This window comes from Amborella trichopoda, chromosome 11, assembly GCF_054954075.1.
Source record: "Amborella trichopoda isolate Santa Cruz 75 chromosome 11, AtrichopodaSantaCruz75HAP2 v2.0, whole genome shotgun sequence".
In the NCBI taxonomy this organism is placed as follows: Eukaryota; Viridiplantae; Streptophyta; class Magnoliopsida; order Amborellales; family Amborellaceae; genus Amborella; species Amborella trichopoda.
In genome coordinates this window covers 41564300-41578692 of record NC_142346.1, presented here as the reverse complement: position 1 = coordinate 41578692, position 14393 = coordinate 41564300, and the positions used below count along the sequence as shown (strand labels likewise).

General features: G+C 35.4%; 1 protein-coding gene across 1 annotated transcript; it reads right to left on the bottom strand.

The window, feature by feature from the left end:
• Positions 1–10296: 10296 nt before the first annotated feature.
• LOC18423708 (putative calcium-binding protein CML44) lies at positions 10297–10767 on the bottom strand. The gene has a single exon (XM_006828306.1). The coding sequence runs from the start codon at positions 10765–10767 to the stop codon at positions 10297–10299; it is 471 nt and encodes a 156-aa protein (XP_006828369.1).
• Positions 10768–14393: the final 3626 nt, after the last annotated feature.

Here is a 14393-nt window from a genome sequence, read left to right as displayed (position 1 = left end):
ACGTGACACCCTTTGCATCATGCATGGATTTATAAAGAAGTTTTCTTTTGATCAAAGGAGAGTCATTGAAAAGACTTAATCTGGTACCGTACTCTCTCTTTTATTTTAATCCTCTCTCTCTAAGTTATCATTTTGTTTTAGCTGTACTCTCTCTCTTTAGCCTCTTTCTTCCATTTAGTATGTTCTCTCTCTACAATTGTTCTTTCTATCTACCCATTAATGCCTTGTCATGGCAGAAATGTTCAGGTTTTTCATTGAAAACCTCGTAAGTCACCAGCCTCCTGTATTTGTTCAAGATTTTTTGAGACAGCCTAACTATCGCGCATATGCGATAGACAGTTGAAAACCTCATGTGCTACAACCCATGCCATTTTTTCAAATCCAAAGCTTTACTTCCTCTCAGGATCGTATCCATGGTGCTCTCACCGTTTTTCTCTCACTGGCCGAATTTTATCGAAGTTCCCTCTTAAATGTTATATGTAAGTGATTGCATTCTTTTGAAAAATAGTCAGTTTTTAATAAATAGTTATATTTCCATCCAACATCTTTATTTTACAAGCTTTGTGTATAAGTGACCGCATTGTTTTTGAGAAAAATAATCTTTTTAGTAAAACTGTGATATTTTATCTATTGTTAGGAATTTTAAATACTGTAAATTATTAGAAATAAACTTATAATTTTCCTGTCTATCGTTCAGAATTTTAAATACTACAAAGTATTAGAAATAAAAGTGATATTTCCGCTTTTAGTAAAATTATGAGATTTCCTTCTACTGTTTTTGAATATTTAGACATTGTAAAATTCATATGCAAATATCTGCCTCATTATTTGAAAAACTGATATTTTTGCACTTGATTGTAGTGTTGCCTATGAAATGATTATTTACAAATTGGAAATTCCATAAATTGTGATAATTCCGTATTTAATTTTGGATTCTCATAAAAGTTCGTCTATTGATACTAGACTGTTATCATGTTAAATTTCAAGAATATCCTTCAGAACTGTTACCTTTTAGAAATTATTGCACAAAATGTTTAAATGGCTACCTAGAGATATTTCAATGGAAGTGATTATTATTAAATTGCTTCAAGTGAATTCATGTTAACGTTTGCAATGATACTTCGCATATATGATGCTGTTGCTTTTTGATGTTTAAAGAGTTTCAGAGATAATTTGAGTATAAGTGGACCTGTAGTGATCGCGTGGACCTATCCGGTTATGTTGGTAGGAACTACTTGGACTCATCCGGGACGCCGGTAAGGTATGATCAGACCTCCAGGGATTATTAGGACCTATCCGGTTATGCCGGTAAGGACTCATCCGGGATGCCGATGAGGTATGTTTGGACCTGCAGGGATTGTTTAGACCTATCCAGTAGGGGCTATTTGGACTCATCCGGTACGCCGGTGATGTATGTTTGGACCCATCAAGATGTTGATGGGGTATATAGGTGACCTGCTTGGGACGCTAGTAGAATATTTTGTGAATTCCTTTGAATTATGCATCTCTGTTAAAATGTTTATATACATTTCCTTCATTTGGATTATGTTTAATTGTGGATTTGTGAAAAGTGAAATTGTTATTCATAAATGTTTTTGTTCGCAATGCTCCTCCTCATGTTGTTTGTTTTTAATCTACATTCTTTAGAAAATATTTATATCTTCCAACCATGATTATTTTTAAGACCATGATGATCACTTACTGAGTAGCCAAACTCACCAAACTATAGTAAATATTTTTCAGGGTAATTGCAGTCTCATAGTTATATGCACATCAGGACCAGCTTGTGAAGAAGATACAATCATGTCATAACTAAATTCTCCTTTGTAACTTTTGTTTAACTTCGCAACTGTAAGTTTTTGTTCTATCAACACATGTATACCTAGACTTCATGTTAATACCAGTTGTGAGCAAACTTTGTACAAAATTTTAATTAATAGAAAAATTTGTTTTGTTATAATATATATTAATAGGAATTTGACTTTTTCTTAGTAGAAGAATAGTCTGTTGCATATCGAGAATGCTAGAATCTTGGGGCATGACATATTCATTTTTTGTTCCAGCAAAAAACTTTGTGAAAACTTGTTATAAATCCTGAATCTTGACGGATCAAGATTTGTGTTGTCAACCTAAAATAGTTAAATAAAAGGCTATACTGATGATGATGATGATGGTCCTATTCATTATTTCACATTTTCTTCTCTTACTGATGCTTTTATTAGGAGTACTAGAATCAATATTGAAACATTGGCCAACACTATGTGGACCTTTTATTTTGTTTAACTTAATGTTGTATGTTCACATTTCATGCACATATGATAGTGCCTATTTAATATTGGGTGCGGTTTATATAGAGCTGAGGCTCTGAACAATTAGGGGCCGTTTGGATATCTGGAAATATATTGTCTGTGAAATATATTACTGGCGTAATACATTACTGTGTAATACATTATCTGCAAATGGATTGTTACTGTTTGTGTGGTATTTAGATGCAATCTAGTAATACATTACTGTGTAATACATTACCTGCAAATGGATTGTTACTGTTTGGGTAGTATTTAGATGCAGCCTGGGAAATAGATGGATACTGTTTGGCTATGTCTGGAAGAAATATGAGAAATGCATTACCAACATTTTACCAGCACTTGCCTATAAACTATCATTTCTTTCTTTTTTTTGTCACAAAATTCTACTGAAATGTGGAATTAAAGTCATCACAACATTTCAAAAAGATTTTCTAATAATAATATCATCACCATTCCAAAAAGATTTTCTAATAATAACATCACATTTCCAAAAAGATTTTCTAATAATCACTTATACCATTCTAAAGTCATCATTACACAATTTCTTAGTTATTTTGCATGCCTTTGGCACTAACATGGAATCACATGTCTTCTAACATGATTAGACTTTTGTTTCAATATGATAAGTCATTGGAATAATATGATTGGAATAACATGTTTTTATTATGATAAGCTTTATTTTTATTTATTTTTATAGAAGTCTTTCAAATGTCAATCTATGTAATTTCAAATAAACAATAAATATATGACACCAAATTAAAAATCTTTATGGTACAAGTTAAAAAATGGGAAGTGGGAAGAAGTTTAATTAGTAAACTATTTATGATACTAAATTAAAAATCTTTATGAAACAAGTTAAAAAATGGGAAGAAATTTGATTAGTAAACTAGAAGATTTGATAATTGCAGTAGAAAATTTTGAGGTGTTGAAGGAAACTAAAGAAGTATATTATTTCAATTGAACTTTTATTAATATCTTATGAGGATTATTTCAATTGAACTTTTATTGATATCTTATGAGGAAACTAAAGAAGTATCTTATTTCAATTGAACTTTTACTAATATCTTATGAGGATTATGTTGAGTGAAATTTTTTATTATGATTGTACTGTGCAATTTCTCAATGATTAGATATGTTAAGGAGAATGGATATCCTAAGGAGGAGAATGGATACGCTAAGGAGAAAGGGAGAATAGAAAGAGTACACATGAGAGAGTAAGGGGGCTTTAAAAAAAAGAAAAAAAAGAAAAATTCAAATGAGAAGAAAGGGCCTAAAGATAAAAGGGCTTAAAAAAAGAAGAAAGAAAAAGTATAGATGAGAAGAATGGGTTTAAATGGAGAGGATGAGAAGAAAGGAGAGAGAACACCTTATGCAAATCAGTTATTAGGGTTATTGGGGACAGGCTTAGAGAAGGAGGGAGTACTATGTAAACCGAGTAGGCGAGTTGACATTTTATTAAGCTGGGATAGGGCAGAGAGACGTACACAAAAGATTTGTGAAGATTACCCGTCAACGCGTAATGTGTTTCATGATTTACCTTTTAACACACGTAATGTGTTTTATGATTTTCGAGGAAATCTTGAATAATCTCTTTCCATTCCTTACTATAAAGTGTACCCAAATGATGGAAATGCCACATTTCCTCGTAATCGATTGTCATGTAATTGATTTCCAAAGTACCCAAACGTCCCTTAAAGTAAAGCGCACATTCAAATAGTGTCAAGAAATGTGGTTTTAATATTGGAAATCTTTATGATAGCCTTAAAATATATTTTAGGAAAATTATTATAAATATACCTTAATTTTTGCCTAATTTGAAAAAACCTTCAACTTTCGTAAACTCCGTTCCTTTTTTTTCAATTTTGGAGTTTTTTTTAACCAAAATAACCTTCACGGTAGACATATTAATGTGAAGCACCATTACATTAATTTAAGTACGGTAATGTTTAGCGTATTTTATACTACACCTAGAATACCGTAAGGTCTCCAACTTTTATTACGGTGCTCGAATTACCGTAATCTCAGGATCCATGGAGTTTTGACTTTCACCAACAAGAGAGAGAAAGAAAATGAATTAAGAAACTAAGAGGGCGGGCGTTTTAGGTTTTCGCTCACTCACTCTCATCACATTTTTTTCCATAATTTCAACGGTGAGTTGCACACCTCTCTCTCATCTCTTTCTCTCTTGCTTTGGTATGGCACATTCGTTGGACCTTTTTGTTTTTCTTTGATGTTCACTCATCCTGAATCTTTCGAACCCTAGTTCTTGTGACTTAAGCTTTTGTAGTTGAATTCAAGCCACATGTCTACCTGTTGGTAATATTTGCACCAATTAAGGGGTTTGGGATCGTGGTAACATCACCTTAGTACAAAATAAGGTCTAGGCTTTCATTCTCACATAATGCATTAAAACACCACTAACAATTTAAAAAATGGGTAGGGGCTAATTATTCTCAAAGAATTAAAAAAAAAAAAAAACACTTTTCCCGCTTTAGTTTTTTTTTTTTTGGGAGATTTTTTTGTTTTGTTTTACTATTTCTTTAACGGCTAAATAACTTCCAAATATGCTGAATTTTATAGTTAGCCAAAACCTACCTTCTCTCCAATTTCAAACGAGCTGAAAATGCCTACCTCAATCCTTTGCTACAAACTTTTAGAGGGGATCTTAGTTATATCATAAATTGGGAAAGCTTTCTATGTTCCCCCTACAACATAGAATTTCTATCCTCCCTCTACCATCCAGCCGTTCATTTTTTATCAAAAGAACCACTCACCATTTGATCTTAGATCCGATGTTTCAAAGTATTTATTTTTAATTTTTTTAATACAAATTTTTTGAAAAGGAAATTTGGTACGTTCCATATTCTCATTGGGGCACACCTATAAAAAATATTAACACTAATTTTTCGCTAAAAAATAATGACCAAAATACCACGAAAATGCTTTCAGGGGTATTTTGGGAATTTTATATTATTGAAAATATTTTTTTTGTATTTTTTCGTTAGTGCGAGTTTAATAGAGAAATGGATGTCCAAAATTTGGTGTCAAAATAATTTATAGAAAAAAATAAAAATAAAATAGTGTAGAGACATGACATTGTGATTGGGGCAATGTTAGCCCTCCATTCAAGAATGGACGGTTGGATAAGAGGGATGATAGAACTTCTATATTGTAGAGGGAACATAGAAAGCTTTCCCTTAAAAAATTTATACTGGTTAATAAGGTCAAGGTTATTATAGAAATCCAAAAAGATAGTAGGTAAAAAGCGTACCAATGTTTAAGATCACGTCAAGGTACTCTTCCATTTGCTGAGTAAGTTGTGTGACTCGGTCAAGTTACATACAATCTCTAAAAAATTTTAAAATAAAAAATAAAAATAAGAAAATATTAAAATAATTAATAAAAATCATTAGAAGGCTAAAGAAGATGAAAAAAAATAGAAGGAGATTATTACAAACTTGTTTTATACACTTGAATATTTCAACCAAATTAAAAAAATATAAAAATTCATAAATCACCTTAAAAGCTTTCAAAATCATCTAAAAAAAAGATTTCCCATCAATATATTGTTGTTTTCTAATTTTCTATATTTTTCACATATTTTTATATATGTTTGTTGGGGAATGGCGAGGAGAGAGAGAGAGAAAGAGAGACAGTAACCCCTAATGATAATTCTTTCTTGGAATGTTAGAGGTCTCGGAGATACCAGACGTAAAAGTGATATCAAGTTGTTGATTCAGAAATATAGACCTGATATTGTAATGTTGCAAGAAACAAAGACAATTGCCCCAACTCTTGCTTTAGTTAGAGAGGTTTGGGGTCATGAGGCAGTACAGTTTGAGGGTGTTGATGCATTAGGGGCTTTAGGGGGCATATGGATCCTATGGGGGATCCTCTTTCTTTTCAGTGTGTGAATATTGAGAAGAGGGACAGGTTTTTAGCTACTTGCTTTCAAGGGCCATCTTAGGGTATGTCTTGGGGCATTGTGAATGTTTGTGGCCTTGTGTTATCTTCTCTCAAAGAAGGTTTTCTTAATGATCTTGGTGATTTGCTAGTTTTTCATAATGTGCCTTTTTACCTCGATGAAGATTTTAATTTCATTCGTTGGCCAGATGAGTCTTCATCGTTAACTGCTATAAATTCTATGATGCGCCTATTCAACTCTTTTATTGAACGCTTTCAGCTATTTGACTTGCCTTTAGCGGGGGCAAATTTTACTTGGTCTAATAGGAGTGAAAGTAATCTAGTTATGTCTAAGCTGGACCGTTTTTTGGTGACTCATGATTGGATGGAAGTCTTCCCTTTGGTTTCTGTCAAAGCCTTGCCGAGACTCTCATCTTATCACATTCCCTTATTGCTTAATACTTGTTCAAGTAACAGTGGGAGTAAACCATTCAGATTGGAGCTTGTTTGGCAAGATGAACCTGAAGTTATTGACCTTATTAAATCCACTTGGGTGAATTCTATTAGTTTTGGGTCAGTGGTTTTTCAGCTACATTAAGAGCTCCTCAATGTGAAACATAAACTACTAAATTGGAGATAGGAACATTGGTTTTCAATTAAAAATAAAATGGATAACATTCTTGAGGAGATCCAAAGGTGGGATCAGGACATCCAACAATTGGGTTTCGTGACGGAGTCTAATTTGGGGTTGAGCAGTAATCTATTGTTGTCCTTGGATACCCTTGCTAGAATGGAGGAGATTTATTGGAAACAAAGATCTAGAGTAAAATGGCTAAAAGAAGGTGACCGTAATACAAAGTTTTTTCATGCTATTGCTAGTGCACGCAAGAGACAAAATGACTTGTCTGGTTTGGTAATCCTTGGTGTAGTTAATGATGACTACATAGCATGGGAAAACAATGTTGTATCCCATTTTCATAAGGCTTTCTCTACTGAGATTCCTTTTAAACCCAATCTGAACAAGATGGTCTTCTCAGCGATTCCCTCTTCTGTAGCTGATGGTTTAGAAATTGGGGTTACAATGGAAGAGCTGAAGGTAGCGGTGTTTAAGCTCCCTGATGATAAGGCCCCAGACCAGGATGGTATCCTTTTAGTCTTTTTTCAGAGATTCTAGCCTTTGGTGCAACATGAGCTTTTGGAGATGGTGAGGGATTTTATGGAGATGAAGGATTTTTTTTAAAGGTGTTAATGCTACCTATATAACATTGATTCCAAAGCGGTCAGTAATCTCTTCTCTCTCTGATATGCGGTCTATCAATTTCCTCACTAGCCTATACAAAATAGTGGCTAAAATCCTTTCAGAAAGATTGAAACATGTCCTCCCTTTGCTTGTTGCGGATACGCAGTCAACCTTCATTCAAAAAAGGCTGATATCTGATAGTATCCTTATTACCCAAGGATGCATCCACTCTAGACAGTTAAGCGAGGAGTCGGGTGTTGTGATCAAGATGGATTTGGAGAGAGCATATGACAGAGTGGAATGGTGCATACTGTTAGAGGTAATGAAATAGATGGGGTTTGGGCATAGATGGAGAAATTGGATTTTCGAATGTCTATCGACAACTCATTTCTTTGTTCTTATTAATGGAAGCCCGAAAGGTTTCCTTAGGGCTTCGAGGGGCCTAATATAGGGTGATCCTCTTTCTCCATTTCTATTTACTCTGTATGCCGAATGTTTCAGCACTATGATTTGTAATATAGTGAATTGTGGGCATTTTTCAAGATTTAAGGTATCTCAGAATGGTATATGTATTTCTCATCTACAATATGCTGATGATACTTTGCTTTTTTATAACTCAAATAAAGAGCAAATTGATAACATCGAAAGATTTCTGGTGTACAGTGAGGTGCTTTTGGGTTTGAAAATTAATTTTGAGAAAACATCCATGGTCGGGGTGAATTACAACGAGAATCCACTCAAGGACTTAGCTTCGAGATTTGGATGCAAGATTGACAAGTTTCCCTTCAAATATTTGGGGCTTCCTATCTCTAATGGGAGCCTACTTATTGCTGTTTGGGACAGTGTTATACAAAAGGTACAAGTCAAGCTACATGTCTGGAAGCTTAAGTACCTATCCTAAGGGGGCCGAGTTACTTTGCTGAATTTTTGTTTATCAAATCTCCCAATTTATCAAATGTCTCTGTTGTGGATGCCAAGATCAGTGACAAGGCGTATCGAATGTCTGATGCAAAACTTTTTTTGGGGATCTTTTGGAGAAGAAATAAAATATCTCCTTATTCGGTGGGATAAAGTTTGCACACCAAAGAGAGAGGGAGGTTTAGGAGTGAGAAGGTTGATGCTTATGAATGCAGCTCTTCTTTGTAAGTGGTGGTAGTGGAGTCTTACTTGCAGAGAGCAGTTATGGTGTAAAGTGCTTCATTCAAAGTACGGTGCATACAGATTTGGGTTGTGGATTATGAGAGAAAAGGGTAGGGCTATACCTCCCCCTTTTGGAAAGATATTTATGCCCTCAAACAGATTGTAGGTCGCAATGTCCGCTAGATCTTAGGTTTGGGTGAGTCGATTTCATTTTGGCACCATAAATAGTTGGGTGATGAGCCTTTAAGATATAGCTTCCCCCTACTGTTTGAGAAGGTCAACTTCCTTATGGCATCAGTGGCTGATGTGGTTGAAGTGAGAGGCGGCAATGTAAGGTAGAATATCACATTTCCTTATGATAGGATTCACAACCTTCTCTAACTCAATCTGTTTAAAGAGCTCCAACAAACTTTCAGTTTGCAACACAATGAGGATGAGTTAATATGAGAATTTGAAAATGATGGCCAATTCTCTGTCAAGTCAGTCTATAGATTACTTTTCTTTGATAGAGTACGGTGGCCTCTCCCAAAGATTACGCAAATATAGAAATGGCCTATTCCTTATAAAGTACAAGTTTTCTTATGGTTAGCTGCTCAAGATAAAATCCTAATGGTGGATAACCTCATAAAGAGAGGAAAGATTATCACAAATGTATGCTTGATGTGTAAGGAAGATGGAGAAAGTTGGGCGCATTTGTTTATCCATTGTTCATTTGTTTCCAAAATTTGGTGCTGGTGCTTTCAATTGTTAGGGATAAACCGAACTTTTCTACAAAATGTGGTACACCTAATTACCCAATTGGAGGTACCCTTACCGAAAATTGGAAGCTTTATCTGGAAGATCTTGTGCGGTGCTATTATTTGGGAAGTGTGGTTGGAGAGAAACCGGAGAACCTTTGAAGGGAGAGTCTGTAGTTTTGACAGAGTGTTAAAAAATATCAAAATCTCTCTATGGTCGTGGATTTCTGTTATAAAGGTAGGTTCGGGTTTGTCTAAAGTGGATATTTTTATTAACCTCTGGAACCTTTTTCTTTTGGACGTGGCAAAGTTTAGACATTGGACCAGATGGAAGCAACCAAAGCAATGAGTGCTAAAGATGAACTTTGATGGGAGCTCATTGGGCAATCCAGGGCCTGCTGGGATCGGTGGTGTTGTTCGAGATTGGCAAGGACGAGTCTTAGTCACATTTGCTGGGCCGTGTGGGGTGGCTACGGCAAATCATGCCGAACTCCAAGCCTTGTTGCGGGGCTTGAAATTACTTGTTGCAAGGAACACTGTGGAAGGTGTTGTTATAGAAGGGGACTCGATGAATGTCATTAAATGGTGCAAGAAAAAGCGGTGCTTTCCTTGACAAGATTGGGTTTCAGATTTTCGACCTGATGTCTCAACTGACTGTAACTGTGACTCACGGGTATAGACTGTAACTGTGACTCACGGGTAACTGCAGAAAATGTTAGTTTGGAGGTGCTTGTAACTGCAGATAATGTTTTGAACATCTTGTAATTTGCTCTTTTGTCAATAAATTTGGAACGTTATAAAAAAAACAGAATAACGAACTAAAAGTGCAATAACAGTGGAGAGAGGAGAGAGAATGCAATAACAATCTATTTGGAAGGTAAGGTGGGATACAAATTACAGACACAGTGCATGAACCTCTATGCCTTGGACCCAAATTCTATCAACTCTTAACACAAACTTTTCTCTCCAATCAACTCACCAACGCATTTCTCCTCAACATCATGTTCTTGAACTCTTGAAAATCCAAACGCCCATCTAAATTCTCATCAAACTTTTGTATCATCCTCTTCCAATCCTCCTCCTCCTTCCCCTCCCACAACCCAAGTCTCCACAGCACTTTCTCCACCTCCTCGCTCGATATGAACCCGTCTCGATCAATGTCGAAGACATTGAAGGCCTCCTTCAAATCGCACTCCTGGTCGTCGGCAGTGACAATTTCATGTCTGAGTTGCTCTGTGCTGGCTATCGATCGACAAAATTGGACGAACACCTCGAAGTCCAATCTCTCGGATCCAACAATGGCCTTCAGTTCATCTCCCCTGATATCAATGCCAGCCCTGCTCAACACCCTGCAAATCTCTTCCACGCTTACTTCCCCAACCATGTCTTGCTCACACATCTCAAAAATCTTTTGGAGCTCAGGTAATTCAAGAACACACATTTTGGAGAACTTTAGCAATAAACCCTTGACCCTTTATGATTGAAAAGTTCTACCAAATCTTTCTATGGGTATGAAATCATCTATGCTCATCTATATATATCGTTTCTTGAGAGAGTGTTTTCTAGAGAGAGAGTAAAAAAAAATCATGTGAGGAGATTATAGGTGTGGAAGCTACAATGAAGTGGATTTTTTCTCACCGGTTTAGTGATCCATCGGTGTTCTTTACAATAATGGCCAAGCGCGGGTTCACGGAAATATCCGTCATTTCGACTTATGTGACCACACCTCCGTAAAGAAGACAATGAAAGGGATATACACATTTATAAAAGGAAAATTTTTAGAGAAGGTTTCAATCTTAAAATATATAATTAAATATGCATCTCAAAAATCCATCGAAAAAATGTCATTTAATGTTGAAAATCCCTCTAATTGATCATCTAGACATCGAGATGTATGACTATAAAAAATAAAAAATAAAAAATAAAAAGAAAAAAAGAAAAAAAGAAATCTTGAGTCCCAGAATTAGTGCATCTTGCAGCATATTATCTAGACCGTCTATTTTCAAGATTTTCATATGTTTATATATCTACTTGATTTTAAGCATTTTTGGAGTTTAAAATTTTATTATTAGATATGAAAATATATTTTGAGATAATCCCAATAATTTTTTACACCAAAATTATATGTTATGATAAAATTTGGAGGTGTGCCTTAATTGGATTGTTTAAAGTTGCAAAAACCACACCCTTAAAAGTAAAAATTTTAGTGGACCATTCATATTTTCCTTAATGACTTATATGACCACAGCTCCATGAAGAAGACATTGAAAAAGACACACGATTATAAAAACTTATTTAAAAGTATAAATTTGACTGGACCATTGATATTTTCCGTGGTCAGTTGGCTCAGTGCAATGAAACATTGAACAATATTCACTACTATTTGTGGTCCTTCTCAATTTAATCAAAATTTTGATAATTATTTTGGCATCTACAATTAACCCACATGTGGCTTTTTTTTAAGTAATTCAGTGGGAAGATATGTTTTTTTTTTTGATAATTCAACAGGCAAGATAGGGTTTATGTATTTTTTCAAATAATTTAGGAGTTAGCTTTTTAAAAGTATTAGTATGATGGTGTTTATGGGTATGAAAACCACAACGTGATGAAGAACGAAATGTGGAATGTACAAGAATGGTACTGATTGTGTACTAAACAGATGGTGAAGCTTCGAAGAACCCTAAGTAGAAAGTACCTTCTTAGGAGCAACTAAAAAGCTTGCCTACGCATGACGGTTTGTGCTTATGCATATGCGAAGCTTGCATATGCATCACGGTTAATTTTTGTCTGTTAAAGAGAATGCGACCCTAGAAAGTTTATGAAGCTAGAACTGTATCTTTAGGCTAAATTTAGAGGTGCGTCTTACTTATATAGTATAAGGTAGGCACATTATATGAATCTCACCTCTTTTTAAGAGATTGTCTACACCATTTATCTTATCACCGACAAAAGATCATCCAGAGAGAGAGGAGGCCGACCATAGAAAAAGAAGCAGGGACAAGAGTTTGCATGAGGACTTGGGTACCTAATAGAGCCGCACAGTCGAAAGATCTTGAGAACAATTGGAAGAGCTACGATTTTTTAGAGTAGCAAACCGACGGTTTTCAGAGCGGCAGAATGATTTTATTTTATTTTTTGGGGCCTCACAGTTGAATGATCTTGAGAACAATTAGAAGACCAATATTTTATTTTATTTTATTTTATTTTGGAACAGCAGAATGACGATTTTTCAGATCGACAAATCAAACATTTCCAGAGGGTTCTATTTTCAGAGGCAGAGGCGAGTGGTAGTATCGGTAAGTGATTCATGGGCTCACAGATCTGATTGACTAGGCTCTGATACCATGTGATAAATCTAATAAATATATATATTTCTTGTATTGAACTTGTAAGAAAAAATCCTATATATATGTATAGAGGTGGGATACAGAAAAAAGAAAGAAAATTATACAAGCTTGTATGATATAAAAAAAAAGATAAAAAATAATATCCTAATACAGCTTGTTAATCAAGAAAATATTATCCTATCTACGAAGTAAATAAAGGAAATATATACAATTTCACAATTATAGTAAGATTCTTGTTCAGAGGGAAGCAATGGAGGATGAGATGGATTCTACAGTATCCCCCAATGATTGGAAATTAGTAGACTTGCCACCTCGTTGTATGTGAAGGCTATTATTATGATGTGAGCTTGAATTTTGGTTCAACGTCAACATACATGGGCGGTTCGATTTTCACCCTTGGCGGAGAAGCGGTATCATGGAGTTCCACCACGAAAGGAAGCTGAATGACTAAAGAATTTGTTGATAGATATGTTCGAAAGCTAGATACCATAATCTCTATATATTGTGATTGTGAAGCCGCTCTCAACGGAGCAAATAATAAAATATATAATGAAAAATCTAGACATATAAGTCTGGTGCATAATAAGATTGGAGAATTTCTCTATGGATGAGGAATCACATTGAACTATGTGAGGTCATTACAAAACTTGGTAGATCCACTCACTAGAGGCCCAGCTGGGGTTGGTCCAGGCCCAAACCATGTCCCTATAAGTCTCGCTCCTAGCCTGTAAAGCGCAGACCGGGCCGAAGGGACCCTAGGGATTTGGCTAGTTGGGTCGGATCTAGTGGAAATTAAGAAAGAACGCTTACAACCATAGCAAGAAGACAGGGCCAAGCTAAGCAACCATGGCCCTTAGCCTAGGCCTAGCCCTTGGAGTAACTTTTGTGGCCCTAGCCCAAGTCTTTCAAGGCATCTCGGCCCCTTGCAAGCCCTAAACATATTTGCCATTATCTTATTTAATGCAGACATCTTAAACTGTTGTAAAGAATCCTGAAATATATATTTGTCAACGACAAGATTCTCAAATGGGCATGAAGCACAGGAACAAGAACGTTGAAGTGTTGCCATGGATGAATGTCAATGGCTCAAGGCTTTGTAATCCGTTAATGCAAGTGCAAACATTAAATCCATATGAGAAAGTTTTATTGGAACTCTGATTTTTTTTCTCAAACTGTTCCATTGGCAACTTAGAGTGCCAGTGGTCTGGGCCGGGGCCTCAGGCTTTCGACAGCTGCGTTTAAGCCAAAATTTGGGCCTTTGGACAGAGCCCGATTTGGGTATTAACAAGCTTTATTTTTTTTCCTGGCTTGACCATATCCTATAGGCCCAGGGAGGCCCAAACACCCAAAAGTTATCCGGCTCATTTCAATCAATCTTATTTTTCTGGCATCTGAGAATTACATCCAAGGGGCCGTTTGGGTACCTGGAAATCTATTACATAACAATAAATTATAAGGAAATATGACATTTCTACTGTTTGGGTGTTTGGGTACCTGGAAATCTATTATATCACAATAGATTATAAGAAAATATGACATTTCTGTTTGGGTACACTTAATAATAGTAAGGAAATGGAAAGAGATTACGTCAGATTTCTACAAAAATCAGAAATTCCATTACGGGATGATAAATCTATTACGAAAGCGATGAGTAATTTTGGAAAAGCTTTCGGTTTCGGATTAAAAAAATCTTCTAACCCCTTTCTCTTCATAATAAGTA